We start from the raw sequence: 26,868 nt of genomic DNA, 5'->3' as shown, positions 1-26,868 counted from the left end.
CCGGTTTCATGTTAGTGGGTAAGGCTTATGTATGAAAAGACCCTTTAGATAACAAAACCTTTAAAATTAAAGCCTTAATTAAGGGCCCTCAGATTATTTTCCACCTCAAGCACAGTGAAAATGGTGGCAAAATACAATAATTTTCTGTTGACAGTATATATAGTATACTTCAGAGGTTCTCTGTTTTTTCTCAACCAAGGACCCCTTACAAGATAGAAAATATACCGGGGATCCCCTCATGTATGTTTCATGGAAAAAATTTGACATGGCTTGTGTTTTTAAAATACCTCATTTATTAGAAAGATATTAGACGTGTACTAAAAATATTTGCACATAGAATACCTATAACATGCACACACATCAGAAGAGCGTATTTCACTCAGTGCAAAATAAAATGTGGATTCTTATTTTAAATAATACACTGTACAATACAAAATATGATATTTATACTTGGGCCTATAAAATGATTTCTGGAAATGAAATAGTTTGTGTAAATAATAATGACTGCCAAAAGTCTACTCATGAAATAAATGCAGGCTACATTGAAGTATTTTGTAGAATAAACAAATAACTTTTTAAAAATCATTTAAAAGAATGTGTCTGAAAACTTTTCACAGCCCCTTAAGGGTTCCCAAACCTCTATTTAAGAATCACTGGAATATTTTATCATGCATGTATAAACTATGTGTACCATTCATTTTAGTCTATCTGCACAAAAATATTCTTTAAGCTAAATTAAGATCTGCCTTATCTTAAAATAAACTTTAATTTAATCAGTTTATAGCCACATCATTAGATCTGTTTCTACAGTTTTTGTAAAGATAAGTTTAAAAGTTCAGATTCGTTGGTAGTAATTGCTCTGAGTAACATTATTAGCGCAATAAAACCTGTTGAAATTAGGTCGTGCTGGACGTGCTGCTGCTGAGATCTCTACATCTCAGGGCACGGCGAGCAGGCGGGGTTAACGTTCTTCGTGACGTGTCGGCGCTGGATTTCTGCCGGAGAGCGCTGGATTATAAACCAAATGCTCCCTGTGCTCTTCCACGGGGGCTCCCCTCCCCTTTGGACAGGGGCGGCGCGTAGACGTTACATCCATGAGGCGGAGTTAACCTGAAGAAGTGTCACTGTTGAACGTTCACTGACTACTTATCTGCTTAAAACGAGGAAGCGACATCTGGAGTAACACGGATTTACCCAACGAATCACTTTCCCTCGCTCGTTAACGGACATTTTCCTCGTTTTCGCCCGGTTTTGTTGTTGTAAACTGAGCGGGTCGGAATGTCTTCGATGGACTTGGAGAAGCTGAAGATGACGGGAGCGGGTCGAGCAATAGCAGTTTTAACCAGCGGTGGAGATGCACAAGGTGACTCACAAGTCAGCCAGACTGTCGTTATGTGGCAGTAAGAGCTTCTAAATACACGTAGATGTCAAGCTAGGTTTCTGCAATAAATGTTAACATAGACGGGGGGATAGGAGCAGTTTGTTTATGGAGAGTTGAGTGAACACTGACAGTTGGGTAATGTCAGCAGAGGTCAAAGGTCGTCGTGTATGGGGCTGCATGCATTTACAGTACCTATACTGTATGTAGGTTCACTCACACTGGTGTAAAGTAAACAAGTACACTCACTCAGGTACTGTATTCGAGTTTAATTTGGTGCACTTGCACTTCACCTGAATATTAAAATTGTCGGCTACTTCATATGTCTTTTCAGAAACAAATATTGTATTTTATTTTATTGTATTTATGTAATAATTAAGTCAGCCTACTAATTATTTTGCAGATTCAAATTTTGAAATACAAAATATAATGAATAAATAGAATTAACTGATACCCAGGGGAAAATATACAGGTAATGCAGCAGTATATAAAATAATAATAATAATAGTGACTAACTTTAGGTTAAAAAGTGTTTCACAGAAAAAGCACTGAAAACAGCCAATACAATTAAAAACAGGTGACAAAGCAGAACAGACAGAAATACAGTAGACAGTAAGTAAGATAGAAGTAATTAAAATTAATTCTACTTGCAACATGTAAGCAGGGCTGCAGCTAAGGATTATTTTAATAACCGATTAATCAGTGGATTATTTTCGGTTATTCCATGAATAATTTGTTGTTTGTTTTAAAATGTGAGAAAATGGCGAAAAATATCAATCAGTGTTTCTCAGTGTATACATTTTACAAAGCTTTATTGGCAGAATAAGGCAGAAATGGAATATGTTATTCATTATTATGTTTTCACAATTAGTGGAAATGATAATTTTTGCATCACAATTTAGATTTTCTCTGAAAAATAAAATTTAAATCAATGTACAGATTGTAAAGCTGGCTGAGGCAAATTGCATATCATGATATTGGGTTATATAAATAAAATTTGACTTGACTTGATGATGTGACATTTATTGGGATATATACGATCTGGAGAGCAAGATTTGTGGCCCAGGGAATCTTCACAGCACTAGGGTACTTCATTATAATGCTGTATTATATAGAGTAATTAAATATTGCCATTAAAATCTGTCTAAAATTAAAATTTACCTTTACCACTTGCAGCAATGTGAAGTGGATATTGATGCATCATCGTGCCTTATTCTGAAATAGGTCATTTTGCATAATGAGTTCTTTTACTTTTGGTGCAGTAAGTAGGTTCCTTTTGTACCTTTACTTAAGTAAGATTTGGAATGTATGACTTACAACAGAGTATTTCTAGACTGTTGTATTGGTACTTTCACTTACGTAAGTATAAGATCTAATTACTTCCTCCACTACTGTTAACTCATACTGTGTCAGGGTCTGTTCATGTAATTGCTTGTCAAGGACTGTGATTACTTTGTCTCCACAGAGCGGGTGGCACCTTTGCCCAATAAGAGATAATGAAGTCATATCACCACAGGGTTTGATTTCCTCATGCTGGGTTATGGTGTAACAGCTTGTGTGTAATGAATTGAGGAGCGGAGGTGAATGTAATATTTTTGTGCAACCGTCCCCGACCCAGGGATGAATGCTGCTGTCCGAGCTGTGACCAGAATGGGCATCTATGTGGGGGCCAAAGTCTATCTTATTTATGAGGTAAACAAGCTGTTTGTATTAATAAGCCCCTATTAAATATACAAATTTAGTTAGGTCTCTATTCTACACTGTTCTTGTAATTAACATATAATTTGGAAATGACTATGACTTTTCAGGGATACCAGGGGCTGGTGGATGGGGGAGACAACATCAAACTGGCACACTGGCACAGTGTCACCAACATCATCCAACAGGTAGGTTAAAATATTATCATCAACTGTGGAAAAGGCAGATATAATAAGCCTCTTTCACAGCATACATTGTGACTTTTCATACAAGGCAAAGCATTAACATTAACAATGGCTCATATTCAGGTGTCCCACTAACATGCAATAAGCACAGGAGAAAACCATCATCAGTTTTATCCTTTAAACATGTGCTTTCCCTACTGTTACCATCAGTTGTATTTATTTTTATTTTATTTTATTAATAATATTTGCTTTTACTTTATTCAATACTATCTGTTATTTTATTATTATCAGTATTGTTTTGTTTTGTCCATTTCTGATCTATTTTATCTAGTTATTAGCTTAGGTTTTATCTAACTTTATGTTATGAATATTGCTTTAAAATTAGTTTTATTTTATATCATTGTCAACAACCTTATTCTGTGTTTTTACTCTCTATTTTATTCATAGATTTAATTTGGGTTAACGTACGAAAAGTGCTACAAAAGTTTGAATGATTGATCGATGACAAAATCTCAAAAAAGACCTATTGTGCCTTAATTGTGTTATTGTACAATTGTATTACGATTTAGGATTTTTGTTGCTCCTTTTCTCATCTTGAACCTCTCTCTTTCTTCTCTGTCTTTTTTTTTTTTTTATGGTTTTAATAGGAATTTAATTATTTCAGCCTCCTCTCATCTCTTCTCTCCCTGCCTGTCTAATACTGGTTATAATCTGGTAAGGGGCCTTGCTGCATGTGTGTGAAACCATATCAGTTGAAGAAGCAGCAAGTTGCACTATTCAAAAGAAAATTCTGAGCAGCACCACTGTTCTTTTTGCATTAGTTGTCTTGAATTTATGCAGCAAATGTGTTGAAGGGCACATGCTACTTTTTCTAACTGCTGGTTTTTTACTTGTTTTGCATTTGATCTCTAATGCAAAGCAATGTGTACTCGCCAGCCCTTGTTTCAGGGTTCATGAATTTTGAGCTGCTGAAACAAAGAGCGTTCTCTCCTTTTCAGACTGTTTCATTTAAATAATTTAGAGAGAAAAGCCTTAGAAATAAACCTTATGTAGCAGAATATTGTTGTTTTCTCATCACCTACTCTGATAACTATATCACAACCCTTTTGATAATGGGTCTTAGTTCACATTTCATCTAGTTTGATACGTCCATCTCAGATATTTTATTGTATCTTACAACACCACCAGGAGTCGCAACAAAAACAAGTGTTTCTGTTGTTCTTGATGTGGTTTTTGACTTGTTATATGACCTCAGGGTGGGACTGTGATAGGTAGCGCCCGATGTAAGGCCTTCACAACTCGTGAGGGCAGGCTCGCTGCCGCCTTCAACCTGGTGAAGAAAGGCATCACCAACCTGTGTGTGTGCGGTGGAGACGGCAGCCTCACTGGAGCCAACATCTTCCGCACTGAGTGGAGCAGTCTGCTGGATGAGCTCGTACAGAAAGGTAAAGGACTCTCAAAAAACTGCAGTCAATTTCTTACTGAGACTTAACGCTCATTAGGTACTGCTTTTTGGAAACAACAGTGTGAATAAAATTTGAATTACCTCTTTAAATGGATAGTTTGGATTATTTGAAGTGGAGCTGTATGAGGTACTTATCGATAATCAGTGTATTGCTGTTCTTTGGCATCAGACAGCCTTTTCTGATTGGAAACTGCCAAATATCAGTCTCCAGACCAAACAAACTCAGTAATTTTATCTCACAGATCTCAGGAGTTTCCAGTCTCCTGCTGCTTTGATCTGTTTGTTTGTTTGTGTTTATATTTTCTTTGGTAAATCAGAGCTATGCTTTTGAAATACTGAACTCACAAAATAACACAAACAAACTAACAGACTCAGAAAGTGGTCAGTCAGCAACTCCCATGTTCTACAGTGATGCTGGTCCTCCAAATTGGGGGCGTGTCAACCAGCATCTACTGTAGGTAATACACTGTTAATTAGTATCTCATATCATCCCATTCGACTGAACTATCCATGTAAGGTATCATGTCATTAACTTGGTATCATTTCATATTAATCCTCTTGAATTGAAGACTCATTCCCTGACTTGTTCTGCAGTAATATGATGATTATTTTATTGCTTTGGTGTGTGTAATGTGTATGTGTGTTACTTCAGGAAGGATCACAGACACTCTGGCCAAGCAGCACGACCACCTAAACATCGTGGGGCTCGTGGGCTCCATCGACAACGACTTCTGCGGCACCGACATGACCATTGGAGCCGACTCTGCGCTGCATCGCATCATGGAGATAATTGATGCCATCATGACCACCGCACAAAGGTCAGACACTGTGTGAGACTGAACAGTGGCAGCAGTGACGCAGCTGGTGTTTCATCAAAGCAGTTATTAAGAGGTCAAAATAACATTAGTTTGTTCACTAATTCTTTCTGAATATGAACAGTGGTGCTTTAATTGATGATGATACTTAATTGGCAGAATGAGTCTGAACGTTGTCTTGCATCACATCAGCTGCATTTGCAACATCACAGAGAAGACAAAAAATAAGACAAAAAGCACAAAAATAAATACATTTAACATCATTTTAAAATCACAAAATTAAGAAAAGAAAAAAACTGATATATATAATGTAATATAATGACAAAAAGTAAGACAAAAAACAAAACAATACATCACAATCACAGAAGACAATATTTAAGTCCCTTCGGCGTACATTTGATTATTTTTTTTAGCAGTAATACAAATACTGGAATCAGACTTAGATAAATTAACTGGCAACTATTGTGGCAATGAAAAAGTGCAAAACATTCTCTGCTTCCAGCTACCTAAATGTGAGGATCTAGTGCTTTTCTTTGTCTGTCTCTGGGGTTTGGGCTGTTATTAGGACAAAGCATGCAATTTGAAGACATCACCTTTGGCTCTGACACACAATCATAGACATATTTCACAAAAATTATCAATGATCAGTGGATTGGAATCATTAGTTGCAGCCAGTCAGACATATCTTAATGTGTATTTATACCTGCACGCATAGTGTGATGCTTTATTGTTAATGGAATGTAATCATCTCAGCCAAGTTTTCTTATAATGCAGCTCCCTCATTCAGGGTAGTTTTCCATGACTTCTATAATCTTGCCCAGACTTGCTCCCTGGGATCTTTGCATGTTGCAACAATCTAAAAATTCCACAAATGTTTTTTAGCGTATTTAAATATAAATGTTGTGTATTTCTTGTAGCCATCAGCGCACTTTTGTCCTAGAAGTCATGGGGCGACACTGTGGGTGAGTAGCACACTGACCCAGTATGTTATTCTTCATACAATGCCACTGAGTAAGACAAATTATTGTCCTATAACAATATGTTATTTCTCTAGGTATCTGGCCTTGGTGTCAGCTCTGGCCTCTGGAGCGGACTGGCTCTTCATTCCAGAGGCTCCTCCTCTGGAGGGCTGGGAGGACCGTATGTGTGCCCGTCTAGAGTCGGTAAGACATGAAAACTAATCAAAGACTACAGTATATATTAGCCACAGGCACATACATATATATGTGTTCACTGGAGAGCTCAGTCTGTTTTGAAGTTGGAGAAAAATGGACATGCTGTTTAGTCTCATAGAGTTAGACACTTATCCTGAAATATGCATTTATTTTTATCAGACGTGACAGGCCTGTAGTGTAGCCATACTTTCAAACCTCTTGGTAGCATCTTGAAAAGCTTAACTCTGAACTTCCACTTCCATTAAATACACCACGGTCGATTTAACCACACCACAAACTGTATGGGTTTGTAGCTGCTGCAGCAGTGGGCCAGTCACATGTTATTTTTTTCTAGTTCTGGATATGAAAAGAATCAAATGCAGGTATTGTTTCACTGGAGAAGGTTCCATACTACTTCATACTGGGCTTTTTAGGATACCTTTACGATATCAAGCACTGATACTCAGCGTTACTCTACAAGCAGTTCAAGAAATGAGGCTGATTTGCCTCTCTTAAAATACAGTATTTACAAGCAGGATTGTGCTTACTGATTTACTTTACTCTTTTTACCTCCAGAGCCGCTTAAAGGGGTCAAGACTCAACATTATAATTGTTGCAGAAGGAGCCATCGACAGAAATGGCGAGCCCATCTCCTCCACTTATGTAAAAGATGTAAGTTTAAAGATTAAGGACCGGGGATAATTATGGAGAGCAACAGTAACAGCTGCACAACAGCCAAGAGGCAGTCAGTGCTGATGAAATGTTTAACAGGCAAAGGCTGAACCAGCAGAAAGCAGTTCAGGTCAGTGTTTAAATGTCTGTAGTAAATGAAAGGTAGACTTTTATTCTGTAAAAACAGAAAATGTACTGTGACTTTTGTGCCACAGGAGTTCTCCTCTCAAATGTTTGTAAATGATTTTTTTCTCTGCTGTATTTGCCTGCTAAATGACAAACCTATAATACACTGAAAAGTTATCATGTATGTTTGAAGCTGGTGGTAAAGAGGCTGGGTTACGATACCAGAGTGACAGTACTCGGCCATGTTCAGCGAGGAGGAACTCCCTCAGCGTTTGACAGAATACTGGTGAGTTGATCAACATACTGAATTCTTTATTTAATGGTGCAAAATGGAGCTATGAGTCTTGACAAATTACCAAAATGTTGGGGCCTTACAGCTCGTCTGTTTCAGCAATAGTTTAAACATTGAAGTTCTAATCTGCAGAAACGTAGAACATGTCTCACCCAGCCTTTATATAATAATGTTACCATGGCAGGTGGCCATTAAGGCCATAAAATTTTAGATTTTTATTACAAGATAAATATAATAAGTCTATAACATGACAACGGACATTCACCAGGAGCAAATGAGACGAGGGACAAGAAGAAAAGAGCAATACGAGAGGAGAGGGGACAACGTGGCACTGCAGCAGTGTCAACTCACTGTTGGTGAGAAGAGACAGCGAGACACTGCAGCTGGTACTGGAGTATCAGTACTGTAAAAAATGAGTACTGAAAGCATTAGAAATATTCAGTATCAATATTTATATTTACTTATACGTGGTCATATCGTCATCCATGTAACCAATACAAGACATTACTAATGAGTAGGAGGTGATACTCTTCAACGTTCATCGTCTGTGCATTTATATTCTCATGCATGGCCTTACTTGTGTTTTCAGAGCACAAAGGTGGGTGTGGAGGCGGTGGTTGCCCTGATGGAGGCCTCTCCTGACACCCCTGCCTGTGCCATCGGCCTGTCAGGTAACCATGCTGTTCGTCTGCCTCTAATGGAGTGTGTGGAGATGGTGAGCGGCTCTCCTCTCGTCTATAATTGATTTTAATGGACACACTCTGTGACCAGTGGGAGGTTACTGCATCTCACAGCTCTACCATAATTTGCAGACTAAGTTGGTGCAGAAGGCCATGAATGAGAAGAGGTTTGATGAGGCTGTCAAACTACGTGGAGGGTGAGAACTCCAAATTTTTTTCATGCATAATAGATATTAGAATATGTCACGATATTATAATGCATAATTGCTTGATTTATTACAACAAATGCATCTTCATATTAATATGATCACACACATGATTTAATTTTGTTTTTTTGTCTGAAAATAATAAACAAGACCAGCTAAAAGTGATGATTTTCTTGCAGGAGTTTTGAGAACAACTGGAACATCTACAAGCTTCTTGCCTTCCAGAAACCGGCACAGTCTAAGGTGAACACACATCTGCACACATACAAACACCGTCAACCTTAAAGGCGTAGTTCTAATTATTTGAAGTTGAGTCCTAGTATGGAAGGTACGCAATGCATTATGGTGGACAAGGTCAGCAGCAAAATTTATTTTAGCCACTTTAAAAAGATCCATTTAAAAAAATCATTATCAGTTTATTTGTACGCTATATTTAGAATATTTTCACTGTTGATGTTGCCGTCAGACAGCCTTTTCCTACAGCAACCTGCTGTTATATAAGTGAAATATCACTTTCTCCAAACCAAGCAAACTCCATTGGAAAAATCTTGCAGAACACACCAAACTAATCCAATAACACAAACATATAGAGGAAGTTGTAGACCTGTAACTCCTGTGTTCTGCAAGGTAAAATTATTTCGCCAATGGAGTTTGGTTGAGTGACACAAAGCAATTGGTTTATATTACAGTGGTTTCCCCTCAGACAGTAAAGTAAAACAGTGAAAATATTCTAAATATAGTGTACACTTAATCTGATTGATTGTTTTAAGTGGGTCTTTTTTCATGTGGTTAAAATGCCTTTCATTGCTGACCCTGTCCACCGCAGTTCATTGATTACCGTAAGTACCTCATAAAACCTCACTAAATAATCCGAGCTATCCCTTTAACACATATAAGAACAGCAGACGTTAAATGTGCTCATCATTATCTGACTCATGTTCTCCCTCAGAGCAATTTCTCTTTGGCTATTCTGAACGTGGGAGCTCCAGCTGCAGGGATGAACTCAGCAGTGAGGTCTGCTGTGAGGTTGGCGCTCGCTCACGGACACAAGGTCTACGCTGTCAATGATGGCTTTCAAGGACTTGCCAGAGGAACGGTGAGGGTTTCTACTTCTACATTTTTACCACACTGTAGCGGATTTTAACAAGTGATCTGTATGAGAGTGAGAGGAGACCCTGACACCTGTCTGTCTGCAGGTTTTTGAGATGGAATGGCACAATGTGGCGGGATGGACCGGCCAAGGGGGCTCACTGCTGGGGACAAAACGGTGAGCAACAGGAGACTTTGATTCCTTAACATGAACATATTTAAGTGAGAGGACTCTACCAGTTTAGTATTGTACTTCCAAAGTTTGGGGACTTGAAGTTGGGGTAAACAGTTGATTTTTGTTGCCATCGGACAAATAATAATAAATATAAAGTAAAATGTAATACAAGAAAAAAAAAACTAGACTTCTGCTTCTCGTCTTGACTCTGTTTTCAGGATGTAGGAAATTTAATCCAAGTCTAAAGAGATCCAAAGAAGAGGCCACAGTAAGGCAGTATGATGACATATACCATGACACAATATAATTTTTGATCATTTTGATGTTGGAACTATTTTTAATGTGTTAAGGATGCCCGTCACATTTTGGGGTGTGCTGGCCATCGAGTGCCAAGTACAAAACCAATCAGCAGGTTTGCATTACAGCAAAATTTGATTTTTCAGAATTTTTTAAATAAATGTGATGACATAACTTGATTTGATTTGTCAGGGATTTCATTTGCTATATTTGCTAAAACAGATAATCTAATTATAATATCTATGAATATTTTCCATAAAATTGACCCTGTTGATATTTTAATATTACTACTTTGCAGCAGGAATGAGTCCTCAACCCCAGAAATTAGTTAGCATATTAGCTAATATTAGATTGTGCGTGTCTTAAAAGTAATGGTTGCTAACAGGTGTCAAAATAAAGATGCAGGGGTTGTCAGGGACATGTAATCATGCTGAACACTGGTCACTTCGTGTTTGTTGATGCTGAAGTTTATTTCCTTTACAGCCTCACTTTAGCTTTTTACTTCGGGCGATTGCATTTTCCCCCCTTAAAAAAATCAGAAACGTGAAGATTATATCGCTGAACAAAACATTTAAGCCTTGTGTTTGCTACTTTCTGCTCTAATCCAAAACAAAATGGAAAAATCCCATTGGTTTGTGGAGGGAAGCAGGAAAATGCTAACTTCCTTGTTGACCTGAAAAATAAGTCTCCCTCTGTTGACCTATATGATCTTACAGTTCCCATATAATACATAATGCAACACGATATTGTCTTTTGTTAGACATTACCACCCTTCATCTTTCAAATTCAAAGGTTTCGGTTTGTAATGCAGATTTTCTGGTAAAAATATGTAGTGTCCAAGTCAAAGCTGAGGAACCAGGCTGATGTCACTTGATAAATAGAAATTTTGCACGACCTCTTAAAGTGATTTTTAATTTTTGTTTCATGTCATATTTCAGAACTCTTCCAAACAAACACATTGAAGGGATTGTGGAAACCATCACTAAGTTCAACATCTCAGCTCTGCTTGTGATTGGAGGGTTTGAGGTAGAGACACCACCCTTCAAAGAACCAGAGTTGTATTAGTTGTATATTAATTTATAGTGTCAGTGTTACATCAAAGAGGTTTTCAGTCTACCCTCTTGGTTACTTTCAAAGGGCTATGAAGGTGTGCTGCAGCTGTTTGAAGCCAGGAGTCGCTATGATGAGCTCTGCATCCCCATGTGTGTAATCCCTGCTACCATCAGCAACAACGTCCCTGGAACTGACTTCAGCCTGGGAGCAGACACGGCTGTCAATGCTGCCATGGAGGTAATGCTGAGCAGATGGCAAATTAACAGCGTGACTTTGATGTTTCAGGATTAACATGAATAAAGACTGAACCAAGCCAGAGAACATCACATCTAACATGAGCTGCCATATGACGAAGATACACTTTGAACTCTGTGTACTTAGCCAAAACAGGGGTGACAGTGAGTATTTATAGCTTTAATTTTTATCTTGAGAGGTCAGTGTGTACTATTTATGGAGATTTACTGGCAGAATATGGCATAAATAGAATATAATATCCATAGGCATGTTTTCATTAGTGTATAATCACCTGAAATTATGAACTGTTGTGCTTTTGTTACTTCAGCATGAGCTGTTCATATCTACAGAGGACACTGGTTCGTTCTCACGTCCACTGTGGCACTGCCATATTTCTACAGGAGCCCAGAACAGACAAACCAAACACACTGGTCTGTCGGTCCACCACTTTTGGTCCAGACTGAAATAAATCTTTAGATCAATTACTATACTTTTTTTTTTTTTTTTCGAACAATAATGTTCCCCAGATGATGAATCCCTCTGTCTTCAATTACCACGCTCTCCTGTCACATTGATTTTTCTTCTTCTTTCTTCAGGGTTGTGACAAGATCAAGCAGTCCGCCACAGGGACCAAGAGACGAGTATTTGTGGTGGAAACTATGGGTGGATTCTGTGGTTATCTGGCTACTTCCACTGGTATAGCTGTGGGTGCTGACGCAGCCTACATCTTTGAAGACCCCTTCAACATCCATGACCTGAAGGTAAGATTAAAAAAACAGTTTGTTTATTTTGTCTGTAAGCTGTCTCTTTAATTTTCTTGTCTTTTGACAGACCAATGTGGAGCACTTAACTGAAAAGATGAAGAAGGACATCCAGCGGGGTCTTGTACTGAGGTACATAACACTCATTCAGCTTCATACATTCATACTCCATGCAAAGACTTTCCATCTATGTTCCATTTGTTGTTGCTGCGTCGTGCTTTCTAATGTATGCGTTCTTAATGGTGTGTCAGTCTTGTTTCATACAATTGACGTATACACACACTACTGACGATGCATTCACAGCTTATCTCTATGGTTCAGTTAAAACAAACCCAGGTCTGTTTGTTTATAACGTGATTTTAGCATCATGTCAAGAGCTAAACTACTAATACATCTATCTGCTTTGATATCTGTTGAGGAAACTATCCATCATATCGTATGCAGTACAGACTTACATTTTCCCTTGTTGATATGTTTCTCTGTCATAACAGGAATGAAAAATGCCATGAAAACTACACAACAGATTTCATCCATAGGCTGTATTCATCAGAGGGGAAGGGCATCTTTGACTGCAGGGTCAATGTCTTGGGACACCTTCAGCAGGTACGGAGCCACCAGACAAGATCCATCAACTCTGTCAGTGAAACACATCTTAGCAACTGACAAATGACAGTGACAACATAAGTCTTGCAACATGTTTATACTCAGCTTGTGTGCTCTAGGGAGGAGCACCCTCTCCCTTTGATAGAAATTTTGGCACGAAGTTGGGCGTGAGGGCTGTCCAGTGGATTTCAGAGAGATTGACTGAAAACTTCAGACAAGGTATAAAGCCTGATTCGACATGAATAAATTCCTCAGAAACTCAGTCAAACCACAGCAATGCAATGAGTACACCGTCTTTTTTCCCAACAGAGCGCGTGTTCGCCAACTCACCAGATACAGCCTGTGTGCTCGGCCTCAACAGGAAGGTCATCTCATTCATCCCCGTCACTGAGCTGAAGGCTGTGACTGATTTTGAGTAAGCAAATTCGCTGTTTTTACCAACATTACCTACATTTATTATTAATCAGTTTTAATAATATGTGAATTTGTTTTTCAGGCATCGGATGCCCAAAGTCCAGTGGTGGATAACACTTCGTCCGTTGCTAAAAATGTTGGCCAAGTACCAAACCAGCTTCTGTGAATACGTCCCAGGAGAGATTGAACACGTGACTCGACGCTCCATCAGCATCGACTCCGGGTTCTAGGTTCCCTAAATCAACAGTATACCCTCTGCACTTTTTAACCCTTATCTATCCATCCTTTGTTTTAAGAATGATTTTCAGTCTGCTGTTATGTTTACAGGACTGATCTCAGTCTGTAATCAAGACTCAAAGTAGCTCCAGCATATTAAAAAATGTAAATATGTACATCAAGTGTTCATTTATAGAGGCGTTCAATACAGATCAGAATTTGATATTTCTTGTGCTAAGTGAGCCTTTGTGTAGTCAAATCACTGACATAAAATGAAAGTCAGCTGTGTCATGACTCTAAAACTGTGTTAATTTGCTACTGAATATATAATAGAAAACTGATTATATGTCATGTGATCAAAATCATACAAGTGAAATATTGACTTCTTTAAGATGAATACTGAGCCAGAAGTCATCTGATCAGGTCCCTTAAGTAAAAGGAAGTGTGTATATCCCTGTTGTAAGATGCTTAATTAACTAAAGAGCTACTAAATTTTTGTAGTCCCTTTATAATTTGTACAAAAAAAGTAAGTTGTGAGAGCTCCAGTGGTTGATTTGAGATTCTCTTCTGATATATGTGTATGTGACTGTGATTCAACAGACCAAGTTAAGGGACCATGTTCATTTCAGTTTATTACACTGTGTAAGACTGAAACACTCCTCCTGTCATTAATTAGTCCAAAGTATCAAATCACAAGTAATATTATGGTGTATCACAACCACTGCAATTACAACAGAACAATCTGTATAAAGGTATGAACATATCTTGTGTATTATTTTGATAGTAATACTATATCCTCAATAAAATGTTATTCAGCAGTAAGAATGTTAACAATATTTTCATTGTACTACGAGTGGCTACTGAAATAAGATATTAAATTGAACAAATAAATAAATACCAACAAATTTTACCTTAACTGCTTAAGTTTTAGAACTTTTATAATGATGTTAAATTATGAACTTTCACCTAACCTATTTGTCATTAACCCACTAGAGATAGAGAACATTGCAGAAGAAAATTAGTAACGAACTAATGTGGATGAACTGAAAATATTTTTCTTATTCTCAAAACTTTCAAAAGTTGAATGAGAAAGGAAAGTCATCCCTGGTGTTGTCTTTGTTAGTTGCCTGAGGGCTCTTGGAGTTGAAGGCAAACTGGAAGTCTTCACTTTGCTCCGGTTGGTCAAACAGGAACTCAGAGCTTGAAGACTTTGATTCTGTGGTTTTCTGGAAAGAGATGAACAGAGTTTGGTATTTGTATTTTAGTTATACTGATGAAATATAGGTGTGGAAGTGTTACAGTAAAAATGCAGTACCTTCTCGTTGAAAAAAGAGCTGGTGAAAGCGAAAGATGAGTCCTGTAAAGAAACTCAGAAGTAATTACAAAACTAAGAAACTGTTATTTCTGTCACATCGTTTATTCCTTTTGCTCACTCCTCACCTCATCCCTCGACAAGCCCACGTCAAATCCAAACTCAGAGAAGCCTGGTGTGTTAGGATCAGAGTTCAGACAGAACGAGAAAGCTGGAGATTTGGTATCAGAGCTCCCTGCATGTGGGGAGCTTCCAGGGCTGAGGCTGAAACAGCAACAGGAAATACTTCTCAGAAGCTGTCTTATCAGTGATTCAAAGCGTTGGACAACTTGGATACTCAGGCCTTACTTAAATGGGAATGTTGGGGTTGAAGGCACAGCTTTCTCTGTTGCTGGGGACGACTCAGGATTCATTTCCTGAGATGATGGTTGAGGAAAAGCAGCAGGTCCTTCATTGTCCTCTTTGCTTGGTGCCTGCTCTTCCTCTACAGCTACTCTTTCTTCCAGCTCCTCCTGCTCCAATGTCTGCTCCATGTCTGATACAGTGGACTGCTGCTCTTCCTATACAAAAAATAGTTTCAGTGTCAGAGTGGGCGCTGCTGAAATTCCATTTACAGCGTAGACCTTAATGAGACTGTGATACAGTCTGATTTGACATAAAAATTAACATAAAATACAACATTTGACAAACTGAACAGGTTTGAATCTGAGTCCCATTCAGAGGGCAGCAATGTGATTATAAAACCATTGTTGATGCATCCTGATGCATCAAAATTTAATGCATGATTATTTTTTCTCCTTGTGCAACAGCTTCTTTTTAAAACCTAGTAAATTTTTTGTGATCCATAATTAACTTATTTAGACACAGTCTGCATGTAGCGTGGCTCTTGTCCAGGCCTTGTTTTCCTTAAACTTCAAACAAGCCAAAATGCTTCCATACAATAGCTTTTAAAGCAGGGGGCAGGTTAGATTGAATCCATCTGGAGTTGCTCACACTCAGACATCCTCATCAAAACTGAAGACTAGGTAAGAATGTAAACGTGATGCACGTTTGCATCACTATTCACCATCCAGATGCTTCACCTGTAAGAAACACACAGCCTGGTGTCAACCAGGCTACCAGTGAAAACTCATAACCTCTCAGTAAATTGAGATTATTTCTGGAAAGAGGCTGAAACATCTCAACTTTTAGTTCCTAGTATGGGTTTAACTCCATAAACACTGCCCTAGATTTCGCATAATGCACTTCAATAGTATGATTAATTCAGCCCTCCTTGGCTGGTAAATGTCTTTCCAACCCTGGAGTTGTATTTTCAGACTTAAAATATCATGGTCCAGCCGGCCCTCATTCCCAGTGTATTCTGTTGTTTACCCCTCCCCTGTGTCTCTTGTTGGTCCCTTGTTTGTCTTCTCTGTGTCTGTCTGTGTGTTTGTCTGAGCATGGTGCTCCATCTCACTCTTGCTGCCAATTAACCTGCACACCCGAGACTCAACTCCTCAAGCTCCTGCAGTATAAATACCCCGGCTCTTGACTCCAGTCTTCGCCAGAACATTCAGTTGATCAATTAATGCTATGGCCAAGTTTGTGACTCAGTTTAGTTTTTACTTGTGTTCTCCTGAGACCAGTCTAATCCTGTGTTTACCTGTGCCAGTCCAGTCTATCTTTTCCCAGTCATCAGCCGAGCTCAACCTGCCTGCCCAACAAAAAAACTGGCTTGTAGTCCTTGTAATGTGTAAACTGATGTTTTGGGTAAAATCAGTGGAGTTTCCCATAATCAGTAGGCTTTTCACCACCACCTGAAACATACAGTGGCTAAGGGCAAAGAGGGAAAAGGCTTTACCAAGACCTGGTCCTCTGGTCCAGTTTCCTGGTCCTGCTCCTCAGTGGCATCTTGGCAACTTTGTTCTGAAAAAATATAAACAACCAAATATGTTTAAAAAAAAGTCCTCTGGTGTATAAAACCATGTCATTAAATGAAATACTTATCAGACATCTCTGTTCTTACCATTCACCTGCTGACTTGACCACAGCTCAGTGCTTGCTTCTTCTGGGACAGGGCTGTCAGTGGTGTTTGTATCCTGACCCTTGTTTTCCTCATGAATTTCTTCAGCCTTTGCATCTACAGAGGTTTTCTGACCATTGTGCGTCTATTTGGGTTTATTATAATGGTTAGTGGTTAACAGGATCAGGTTCAACTTTTCTTTTCATGATTACTAGAATTTCATCAGCTTTACAATGCGATTAGCACTCATCAGTGTATCAGACAACCTCTGTCTGGTTGAGATGAAGAGAGGAGATGTCGATGGAGGAGTCACTGCCCTCCACTGTGAGAGGATCCAATTGTTTCTCTGGTTCTGCTGGGGGCTGCAGGCCAGAAACACTAGGAAGAGAAGTGGAAAACTGAGCTTTGTTGGAGGCATGTGTCATTAATTTTTGCTATCTTTGAAAGTCACTTATAGATACCTGTCTGGTAGTTTCTCAGTGGAAGAAGGATTGACTGCTGGACCTGGTCAGACAGAAATTAAATTAGTGGTATAAAAAGCTGTAAACATGTCAGCTTTACCAGAGCAGGTTGTGGTGATATAAAAAGTTTATTACCAGTGAGATTGTCCAGCTCCTTTTGTTTCATTGTTATTTGATCATCACAAGCCTTGATCCTGGACTCAATCTCCTCTTTTTCTGCCTGCAGCGTCAGGAGCTTTTGAGCAAGAGGATTTTGGCAATAATATTCTTTATGCAACTGGAATATCTTCTTATAGCTCTCAATTCTCTCCTCGTAGACTTCCCTTGGTGGGTTACAAATGAGGAATAATTCCGTTTTTTATTATTTCCCATGAAAACGTATTGAATACATTTGATCACAGTTAACCGAACCCACTTGTCATGGTTGTAGCTGGCTTTTCTGCTCTCTAGTTCTTCTTTCAGTGTCTGCTCATACTGAAGAAGCAGGCTGTTAGTTGCCTTCATGCTAAAGTTACAAGGATGACAAGAAGCAATATATGAACATCCATACTACACTGCACTGCTTATGTTAACGTACAAGTAAAATCTGATGATGTATCACGTTGACTCATCATGGTTTGGCCCATGTTTCACTTCGTCGTCATACCTTTTACCATTTGCTTTATTATGCATCATGTTGCTCTGCTTCAACCTGATTTCTTCCTCAAGTTTATTGGTATTTCTGTGGATTGTTTCAATGTAAGACCTCCTCTCAGCGATGTCAGCTCGGCAAACTGTTGACAAAAATGTGAACACTTGATGGAAACCATATCACCACATAAAATCTATGGTAAACTAACTACTTGTTTGTTAGCCTGTCTTTCACACCTACCTGGAGGGCACAAAATTAGCAACAGTCATTGGCCAAAAATAGAAAAACAAATAAACAAATATTCACTAGTCATTTGACCAGTGAACAAAGATGTCAATTTTTATTGAACTAGCTAGCTACTAAATTAAGAAGAATAAACCTTCAATTAGACATAACTTTACCTTTAATTTGTTCGTTGATTTGATTCTTCTTTTGAGCAAGCTCCCGAGTTTGAAGAGCTACGAAATGCAAAAGAAAAATTATCTCAAAAAGAAGTAATGTTACTATCTATTAGTATAATTGTTATTATCTTTTCACCTGAATTAGCTTAAGTTAGTTAGAGAGCTAGCTAGGTAACAACAATACTGGCTTATGTTAACTAGCTAACGTTAGCTAAATCTTTAGCTAGGCTACATTGTTAGTCAAGCAAGCATCGAATGAGAGCAAAACTACAATTAAAAACCCAAAAGTAACTCAATAACCGAACTAACCAAATTGCAAAAGGAGGTTGTCAATATTATTAAATGAAAACTGGTCGGTCATTTTTACACCAACTTTACATTAACCACATCAGCTGAACAGACATCAACTATCAAGTGTACGCTGAGTGCTGCGGCTGCTGTCAACGGTCGTGTCTCGATGGGAACCCCCGACTCGCTAAAGATCTCGCGAGAGTGACAGTAATTATATTATTTCCCTAACCCTAGACAATTATGTTTTGTCGCTAAACCTACCCAATTTTTTAACCGCAACGTAGTCATATTGTAAAACATAATTATTTGGTACAACGTGCGCGATGAAGAAGTGACGAATTAAAATCTCGCGAGTGTTCCGTAAATCAAGGTTTACCGTCTAGACACTACCGTTGTTAACGGTTTAGACGTTAGAGGATGCATTCTTTCAATGTAAAAGCGCGGTATTAATTTTATCAACTCGTGAAAAATGATAATTTGAAAAATGATTAAATTGTATATGTAATCGAGCTAGAATAAATTTAGTATGCAATACTTTATTGATATGTTAATCAATTCATGTAACTGCATACAAATCATAGGGCCCTTATAAATTATTATTACATTATTGTGCTATAGGAAGCCTGTTAAGAACATTATTTATCATGTTCTGTTTGTCTGTATGTTCCTGTATGTAGCTGATAGTTTTTTTGTTTGTTTTATTTTGTTGTTTGTTTGATTGGTTTTTAAATGTATAACAAGCTGCTCTAGCAAATTGCCCCTAGTGGAATTAATAAAGTTGTATTGTATTGAATGAATAGTGAATAGAGGCTATAAAATAATCATAGCCTTATTAATTGAGGGGAATATATGTCCATACTGCATACAATTGAAAAGTTGGGCTATACACCTAAAAAAATACAAACAAAACAAAAAACAACTAAAAATAGTTACACACATTGTTATCTGATTTTTACAGTTTATTTTGATGGATTTTTTTAAATTTGGTTTTCAGATATTAGTTACTCATTCCCATGTCTCATTCTCTCTGGGACAGATGTGCTTTTAATAGACACTGGTGGATTTTTTTTTTTCTCTCCATCATTTTTTCATGTTCACATGACCGCAGAGAGGATGGCTCAGGATTGGTGTGACAGCGGTTAGAGGGGCGGGTTTAGTGCTATTCTGGAAATCATCTTGCGTAGCGCATCTGTATCGACACAAACACAGTGCTGTGTGATGTGCGGGCCCAAACAAATTCAGTGATTTATCCTCGAACGATATCGTTGATTTACCCGCTGTTCGTCCAGCCTGTTTGAAGGTAAGATCTGACTTTCAGCTGCAAATTGTGTTTGGAGCAAATGCTGCTCACCGGCTGGTTTCTGCAGACAAAAGAGCGGACATGGGTGGGATTTAAATGGGAGGGGATCAGCTGTGTGAAGAATGGGTTGCATTGTCGATTTCAGCCCCCCCTTGTCAAATTATGCATTCCTTTGGAAAATCATCACAATCTGTCAGTGACTTGTGCAGTTTTTCTGTCATTGTGTCTGTAAATCTAGCAGGATGATGTAAATAGACTGAGCTCGCTGCATATTTCCACTGAGAGCACCGTTTCGCTGTCATGCAAAACAGAGACGAGCCCCCCTTTTCTGATCACATCTATCACGCTTTGTTTGTCATCCATCTAGAACGATTTGGTCGCTGCCTGTTCTGATGCCTAATGCTATCAGATCAATAAAAATATGACATTTGGTGGATTTTTATTACTCATCATCATAGAAAAACTGACTTTGCAGAATGTAGGCCACAGAGGATTACATTACAGTGACTGTACACAAGCAAACCTGCTGTTTGATGACTCCCTCCCTCTCTGTTTGTGTGGTAATGTGTCACTTAATCTTCCTCAGATTGAAGACCTGAACATTATGGGTGGCTTGTGTTCCCCAGGACTTCACTGTTATTAGTCTCCATAATCAGAAAGTATCCTCAGAGTCAAAGAGTTTCCTGGATCAGGTGAGGGGACGGCACAGGTAGAGGAGCCTCAGACTGAAGGAGAGGGCAGCCCCCAGATGATCTCCTTGAGGTCAGACATGTCGGGGAACCACGTGGACGACGGAGAGGTGGGGCCCTCCATCAGGAGGAAGAGGAGGAAGAAGAAAGACCCACGTCCAGAGTCCATTATTGTGTACCGTTCTGAAATGGAGAGGGCGCCCGGAGAGGACCAAGGTGGAGAAGAGGGAGCAGAGAGGAGCGCAGAGGAGGGAGCAAAGTTCCTCTGCACACCTACAGGCGAAGGTGAGACGTTTGTCAGATTCTGTTAAAATCATGAAGCCATATGCCAGTTATTATTATTATTACTGAAGGAAAGAATGTCAAGTCAAGCGGTGCTTTTTTATATTTGAGCTGCTCTTGTTTTCTTTTAGGTTTCCAGAGTCACTGACTGGATTTATATGCACACGATTGTCCTGATTATCCGGTTTTGACCACATTCAGCACATGGCATTGCTTTGCATGCGTAAAACATGAAAAACCTGCTCATTCATATTGCTGTATGCATGATTCTAACAGTATCCAGGTGTCTGATCACGTGTGTGCAGCTGTATCTTGATCTCTCACCATCTCAACCACTCTGTTCTGTACCATCAAACAATGTTCAGAAACCCGGATAATGTGTTTACGTGACACAGTATCCTGGTTTCTATCTGAGAGCTGCAGGGATAAGGCCTCATCCAGGTTTCTGAAAACCAGGATCTGATGTTTACATTCACAAAACATAACCAGGATACTCCACAAACCTGATTGTAACCAGGCTACTCATGCACATATAAACGCAGCGATTCGTTCTTCTTAGTACCCAAACAAGAGGATAGATAAGGAAGGGAACCTAATTTTGTGTTGTTTATCAATGTCATATAGGTCAGTGTTTTCCAAACTGGGGTCCAGGGACCAACAGGGCTCCTTGAGTGGGTTGAAGAGGGTCCCTAGCAAATGGAGGAATTGAATAATTTATTTTTCAGCACATTTTTAAACCTAAAGATTAAAAAGAAACAACTCATAGGAGGTTATTTAAAAGGACAGTTCATGCCAAAATCAAAAACATATATTTGTCCCGTGGCTTGTAGTGCTACATATCCATCTAGATTGTTTTGGTGTTGGAGTTGCAGAGTTTTGGAAATGTCAGCCATAGAGATGTCTGCCTTCTCTCCATTATAAAAGGACTAAATGGCACAAGCCCTGTGGTGCTCACACACACACACACACACACACACACACACACACACACACACACACACACACAAAGACATTTATAAAATTCAAAAAACCATGACCCAGTTGCTGAAAATAATGCACTGAGGGTCGGGTTTGTTTTGTTAGTCTGCAAAACACTGCTGGAGTTTCACAGGAAAACAGCGTCGCAGAATCGCCCAAACAATGGAAGTGAATGGTGACCAGTTTTCAAACAGAAAAAACAACAGGAAAAATAACACAAAATGCCTCCGTACTGCTCGTCTGGCATAATCCAAGTCTCCTAAAGCCCCAAACATGTCCTTTGCACATCATCTCCCTCACATACTCAGAGTTCAGACGGTGTGCTTGTGCACATGAATGTGGAGATTCAGGCTAAAAACATGTAAATAACATTTTTTTAGTCAACTTTGCATGTTGGGGCTTTTGTAGACTTGGATTACACCAGACAAGCAGTATGAAGGCATTTTATGTTTTTTATTCTGTTGTTTTTTTTACGATTGAAAACTGGTCACCATTTACTTCCATTGTTTTCCAGCAGTGTTTTGTGAACTAAAAAACTAAATCCGACCTTCAGTCGCCATGAGGGTGGGTAGATAATGACTGAAGTTTCATTTTTTTTGGGTGAACTATCCCTTTAAGACATTTTAATTAGTTAAAGTCTTAACACTGATTAATAATTAACATCCTTACCCCTGATACATGCTGTAGGTAACTGTCTTATGTTGTGTTATCTTGTGACAGGAGGAGGGTGGAGCCTTCCTCCAGACAGCCGCTACGTGACCCTGACGGGCACCATCACCCGAGGAAAAAAGAAGGGTCAGGTGGTGGACATTCACCTCACTTTGACAGAGAAGGAAATCAGGGATCTGGCTAAGTCAAGGGAACGTCTTGACGCAGAGTGTGAGGCGGGGGAAGGCGCCAAACGCAACTGCAGCTTGGGCGTGTGCCAGGGACCCCACGTTGTCCTGTGGAGCGTCTCCTGTGCCCCTGTGGTTTTCCTCCTCTCCTTCATCACCTCCTTCTACTACGGCACCCTCACCTGGTACAACGTCTTCCTGGTGTACAATGAGGAGCGGACGTTCTGGCACAAGATTACCATATGCCCCTTCCTCATCATCTTCTACCCCATGCTCATCATGCCCATGGCGCTGTCTCTGGCTCTCTACTCCGCTGTGGTGCAGGTGTCCTGGGCCTTCAGCGAGTGGTGGCAGGCAGTGAGAGACCTGGAGAAAGGTTTCTGCGGCTGGGCCTGCGGGAAGATGGGACTGGAGGACTGTTCTCCTTATAGCATAGTAGAGCTGCTTGACTCTGATACTGTTTCTGGCACTCTGCAGAGCAAGGCCCCAAGTGAACTCGCCCAGACATCATCAGTGTGAAGGGGGGGGGGCACTGACGTCCAGCTGAGGCACATGTTGATGTAGGTGTGGTCAAAGTGATCATGCCAGAAAGCTCAGTCAGTCACAGGAAAGTATACAGTATAAATATATTTCACTATACTTTTCTGTAAATGACATCACTATATCAAACACTGCCTGAATTGTGCTGAAATGCACTACTACTTCATTTTTAAAGCACTATTGGGGCTGCATTACAGAAACTTCCAATTTAAGTCATAAGTTAAGACAGGAAGAGTCTAAGATAGGATTCTTTCTCAATTTGGTATCACAGAAGCAAATCCTAACAAAATTTAATAATCCTAGTTTATCTAATTCCTATTTTATCTCACATTGGAAAATCCTATACTCAATACAGCATCTCTTATCAAGTTTTATGTCTGTTACCTAGCAACCAACATTATTAACCAACACACATATGTTCTTTTAAACGTACTGAAATATTGAAATCAGGGTTGCCAGGTCTGTGATTTTCCTGTGGAATTGGGCTACTTTTTGAAGTGTTGCCATGGGTTACCTTTTTTTTTTTGTCTGCTGGTTGGTTTGACCTATTTTGTATTCAAATTACTTTAAGAATATAATATTATCTTTTAATAAAAATCCACATTTTAAATTAAATAATTTAGATATACCCAAATTCTATCAAATTGGCTCTAGATCAGCATGTACACCCACACACACACAGACACGACACACGCCAGAACGCACAACCACGTACACACACACACACACACACACACACACACACGTCGTGTCTAATGATCTTCACTCCTCTGTGCCAGTTTTATTGATTGCTGGGCTGGTTTTGACCTGACATTTGACTGGTTTTGTCACACAGACCTGGCAATTCTGAATGAAATGTACAAAAACTGGAGAAAAGCAATCAGTTGTTTACATGTTTACAACAATGCTAACTTGGAAGATAAATAAAAAGAATGGGTGAAGATAGCAGATAGTCTCCATTGTGTCTAGCACGATGGTGTCTGCAAGTTTGGAAGTTTCTGTAATAAAGCCCCATCTCTATAAATGATTCAGTTGAGCATGTTGGGTCATTTTTTACTTTTATGTTGTAAGAGTTATTCTCAAATCACTGAATCCTACTCAAAGTCCTTTTGATACACGTCGGCCTTGGTGCCTCGAGTAGTAAAGTTTAGAAAAACTGGATGTGGACACTGATACGCACATCGTCGGAGGCCTGAAAGTTAAACCGAGTTTCACTTTCATCTGTAAATATCTGTAATTAAAATGTATGTGATCACTGTGCTGAGCACTGACATCCACAACAGCATTTGTTTCAAAGGCGGTGCTGTCTTGTATGTGACGTCATTATAATCACTCAGTGAAGTTGCATTTGAAGCAGGGCTGGATTACCAACTGGAAAAAAGTGGGTATTGACTGGGAGGTATGCACCAATGAGCACAATTTTGACAAAAAAAAAGTACCTTAACATGGGGAAAGTCTTCTGATACTTTGCCAGTATCTATAAGAATAATGCTGTTGTTACTTTAGAGTTTTCCTATTGTCAACTAATCCCATGAAAACACTAAAACCAACAATGTTTTAACCACAGACACGTAGTAGTTCTAGTGGGCTCTTGTACACTTATGGATAGATGTGGAATCATCATATCATACCAGCATTTATCCATCTAAAAAACTGTGACTTCCCTCTCCTTGTCAACTCCAAGCGTTGGTTGCTACTGAAAACGTAAATCTTTAATAAAAGGCCACAGACGTATAGTTTAACTTTTAAAAGAGGTGAATTACGAGCTGGACACTGTAGTTTGAAGCAAAGGTTTCTCAAACAGGAGTATACAATACATTTGTGTGGACTATTTTCACTTGTGTATTAATCCACTTTTGATGCTCTTGTGAGTATTTTCAGCAGAACGAAGCTGTATGTGGGTTTTTCTCAAAATAAACTACAGTGTAGGTGTTCATGGTAATGAAGGAACATGTCGCCCAGTGCAGCGCCGTGGCTCATTGATGTGTTAATAGTTTTTGCTCATCTTTGTCCCAGCGCTCCATAACAGGTTAATCCAGCCATGATTTGAAGCCATAGTCAGGACAATCTGACGATTCAGACATTTCTTTGGTGAATTTATATTTTTTCAGTGTGTGTCAGTGTTTTTTCATATGTTTAAGGCACCATCAACACAGATGTTTGTGATCTTAAACCACTTGTACAAGAGTAAAATGAAGTTTTCTGTAATTTTCCATCTAAGAATTCCTGTTGCATTTACATTAAGTCATGTTTTTATTGCTGATTTAATTTATTTTAAGTATTTAAGTCTAGTACACTTCATGAAAGTGTTGTACCTTGGTGTTTTATCCTCTGGCACTTTGAAGTAAATGTATTGCAAACAGTCTTCAGTAACTGATTGAAATACACAGCGGATGCATGTGATTGGTTTAAGGAGACAAATGTTTATGATAAGAACTGGCTGAGTTCATAAATTTTAATTTCTTACTGGTAAATCTGAGTGTCTAAGGACTGGCTCTGTATGCCACATTACATGTTGTGAAAATACAGAATGCAAAGTAAGGAATTACACAAATTAAATAAAGTGTTATGTCATTACATCACAGCTATGTGCTAATTTTTAAAACTACATTGTTGAAGACAAAACAACATCTTGTTCGTCTTCTCTCAATGCACAGCAGGCCACTGTTTTCTGCATGGTTTATGTCTCAGAAAAACAAGTCAGCATATATCCCTGCGTGGTGCACACAGATGCAGATGGCTCTCTGGGGTTCGGGAGCTTTGAGAGCTTATTACTGGCACCCTGGTGTTACATTGGAGTGATCACTGAAGAGAAACCATATGCTGCGATGTCAAATACAGTACAATAGAGAAAAACACTGTCAGGAGCACATATTTACCAACTTGAGCTGGCTTTTTTTCTAATTTGAGGAGTTTTGTATTTTCTCAAAATAATTTTATTCCTAGCAGCGTGAAGAGCATCTTTAAACACTGGGATGTAGGGAAATAAAACCTATACAATTAAAATTAATACATATAACATGAAACATCGATTTTTTTTTTCAGCCGATGTTTATATACGATAATTACTTGCTTCTCAGGGTCGATACTGATAAGATAAGTGAATTTGTATTTTAAAAAGAAGTTCATATAACTTGTAGTTTATGCACAAATAAGGGTAAGAAAACCTATGATTTTGGCAAAGATCAGAACTAACTTTAGGAATCCTATCGTAATCTTCATCCTTTTTTATTTCAGGTTATGAAATCCTATATTTAATCCAACATCACTCATCTTTTATGTTTGTTACCTAGCAACCCACATTACTTTTCTCAGTGCTAAACAATTTTGTAACCAGTTCTTGTAAACAAAGATTAAAACACAAATAATGGAGGAAAAATAATGTTTTTTGGGATATTCTGTTGGCCAACTCCACCATTAGCTGTTGTTAGCTAACACTGCTGTTAGCATTAGTTACATTACTATGTTAGCTACTACTGCAGATGGAAACATGAAATTAGGACAGCTTAATGGTTATCATAAGGTTAGGAGAGTTTATTTAATATTTTTTGGGAGTTAAGATGCTTGTGTAATACACTTCACCCATCTTAAGTTAGGATAGGAACACTGATTTAGGGAGCGATCATCTTTAT

General features: G+C 38.8%; 3 protein-coding genes across 3 annotated transcripts; 2 read left to right on the top strand and 1 right to left on the bottom strand.

The window, feature by feature from the left end:
• Window positions 1–1,097: 1,097 nt before the first annotated feature.
• Window positions 1,098–13,930, top strand: pfkla (phosphofructokinase, liver a). The gene is made up of 22 exons (XM_084725289.1): window positions 1,098–1,363; window positions 2,997–3,070; window positions 3,187–3,264; window positions 4,517–4,706; window positions 5,379–5,544; window positions 6,459–6,503; window positions 6,596–6,704; window positions 7,272–7,367; window positions 7,687–7,779; window positions 8,375–8,500; window positions 8,598–8,662; window positions 8,851–8,914; window positions 9,621–9,767; window positions 9,868–9,938; window positions 11,171–11,258; window positions 11,370–11,522; window positions 12,116–12,280; window positions 12,351–12,412; window positions 12,772–12,883; window positions 13,003–13,102; window positions 13,193–13,298; window positions 13,380–13,930. The coding sequence occupies exons 1-22, from the start codon at window positions 1,279–1,281 to the stop codon at window positions 13,525–13,527; spliced, it is 2,343 nt and encodes a 780-aa protein (XP_084581415.1). The 5' UTR covers window positions 1,098–1,278; the 3' UTR covers window positions 13,528–13,930.
• Window positions 13,931–14,042: 112 nt separating this feature from the next.
• LOC146323071 (uncharacterized) lies at window positions 14,043–19,216 on the bottom strand. The gene is made up of 13 exons (XM_084725290.1): window positions 18,630–19,216; window positions 18,321–18,377; window positions 17,935–18,061; window positions 17,704–17,793; window positions 17,424–17,611; window positions 17,289–17,331; window positions 17,091–17,205; window positions 16,831–16,972; window positions 16,666–16,730; window positions 15,174–15,385; window positions 14,954–15,089; window positions 14,829–14,870; window positions 14,043–14,739 (listed from the first exon to the last, which is right to left on the bottom strand). The coding sequence occupies exons 1-13, from the start codon at window positions 18,679–18,681 to the stop codon at window positions 14,587–14,589; spliced, it is 1,422 nt and encodes a 473-aa protein (XP_084581416.1). The 5' UTR covers window positions 18,682–19,216; the 3' UTR covers window positions 14,043–14,586.
• A 539-nt stretch (window positions 19,217–19,755) lies between these two features.
• tmem169b (transmembrane protein 169b) lies at window positions 19,756–24,263 on the top strand. The gene is made up of 3 exons (XM_084725288.1): window positions 19,756–19,911; window positions 20,498–20,885; window positions 22,581–24,263. Exons 2-3 carry the CDS (start codon window positions 20,660–20,662, stop codon window positions 23,213–23,215), a joined length of 861 nt encoding a protein of 286 aa, XP_084581414.1. The 5' UTR covers window positions 19,756–19,911; window positions 20,498–20,659; the 3' UTR covers window positions 23,216–24,263.
• The last annotated feature ends 2,605 nt before the right edge of the window (window positions 24,264–26,868 follow it).

The sequence above is a fragment of the Lutjanus erythropterus genome, chromosome 8, assembly GCF_056507025.1.
Source record: "Lutjanus erythropterus isolate fLutEry1 chromosome 8, fLutEry1.hap2, whole genome shotgun sequence".
In the NCBI taxonomy this organism is placed as follows: Eukaryota; Metazoa; Chordata; class Actinopteri; order Lutjaniformes; family Lutjanidae; genus Lutjanus; species Lutjanus erythropterus.
The sequence above is the reverse complement of the archived record's forward strand: the minus strand, read 5'-3'. Positions and strand labels throughout refer to the sequence as shown.

Coding starts and splice junctions, on each gene's coding strand:
- pfkla (XM_084725289.1), top strand. CDS start 1,279: ATGTCTTCGATGGACTTGGAGAAGCTGAAGATGACGGGAGCGGGTCGA. Junction 4,707..5,378: donor GGATGAGCTCGTACAGAAAG/GTAAAGGACTCT, acceptor GTGTTACTTCAG/GAAGGATCACAGACACTCTG. Junction 8,501..8,597: donor TAATGGAGTGTGTGGAGATG/GTGAGCGGCTCT, acceptor CATAATTTGCAG/ACTAAGTTGGTGCAGAAGGC.
- LOC146323071 (XM_084725290.1), bottom strand. CDS start 18,681: ATGACCGACCAGTTTTCATTTAATAATATTGACAACCTCCTTTTGCAA. Junction 16,973..17,090: donor ATCTCAACCAGACAGAGGTT/GTCTGATACACT, acceptor AAACCCAAATAG/ACGCACAATGGTCAGAAAAC. Junction 15,090..15,173: donor ACCCCAACATTCCCATTTAA/GTAAGGCCTGAG, acceptor TTGCTGTTTCAG/CCTCAGCCCTGGAAGCTCCC.
- tmem169b (XM_084725288.1), top strand. CDS start 20,660: ATGATCTCCTTGAGGTCAGACATGTCGGGGAACCACGTGGACGACGGA. Junction 20,886..22,580: donor CTGCACACCTACAGGCGAAG/GTGAGACGTTTG, acceptor ATCTTGTGACAG/GAGGAGGGTGGAGCCTTCCT.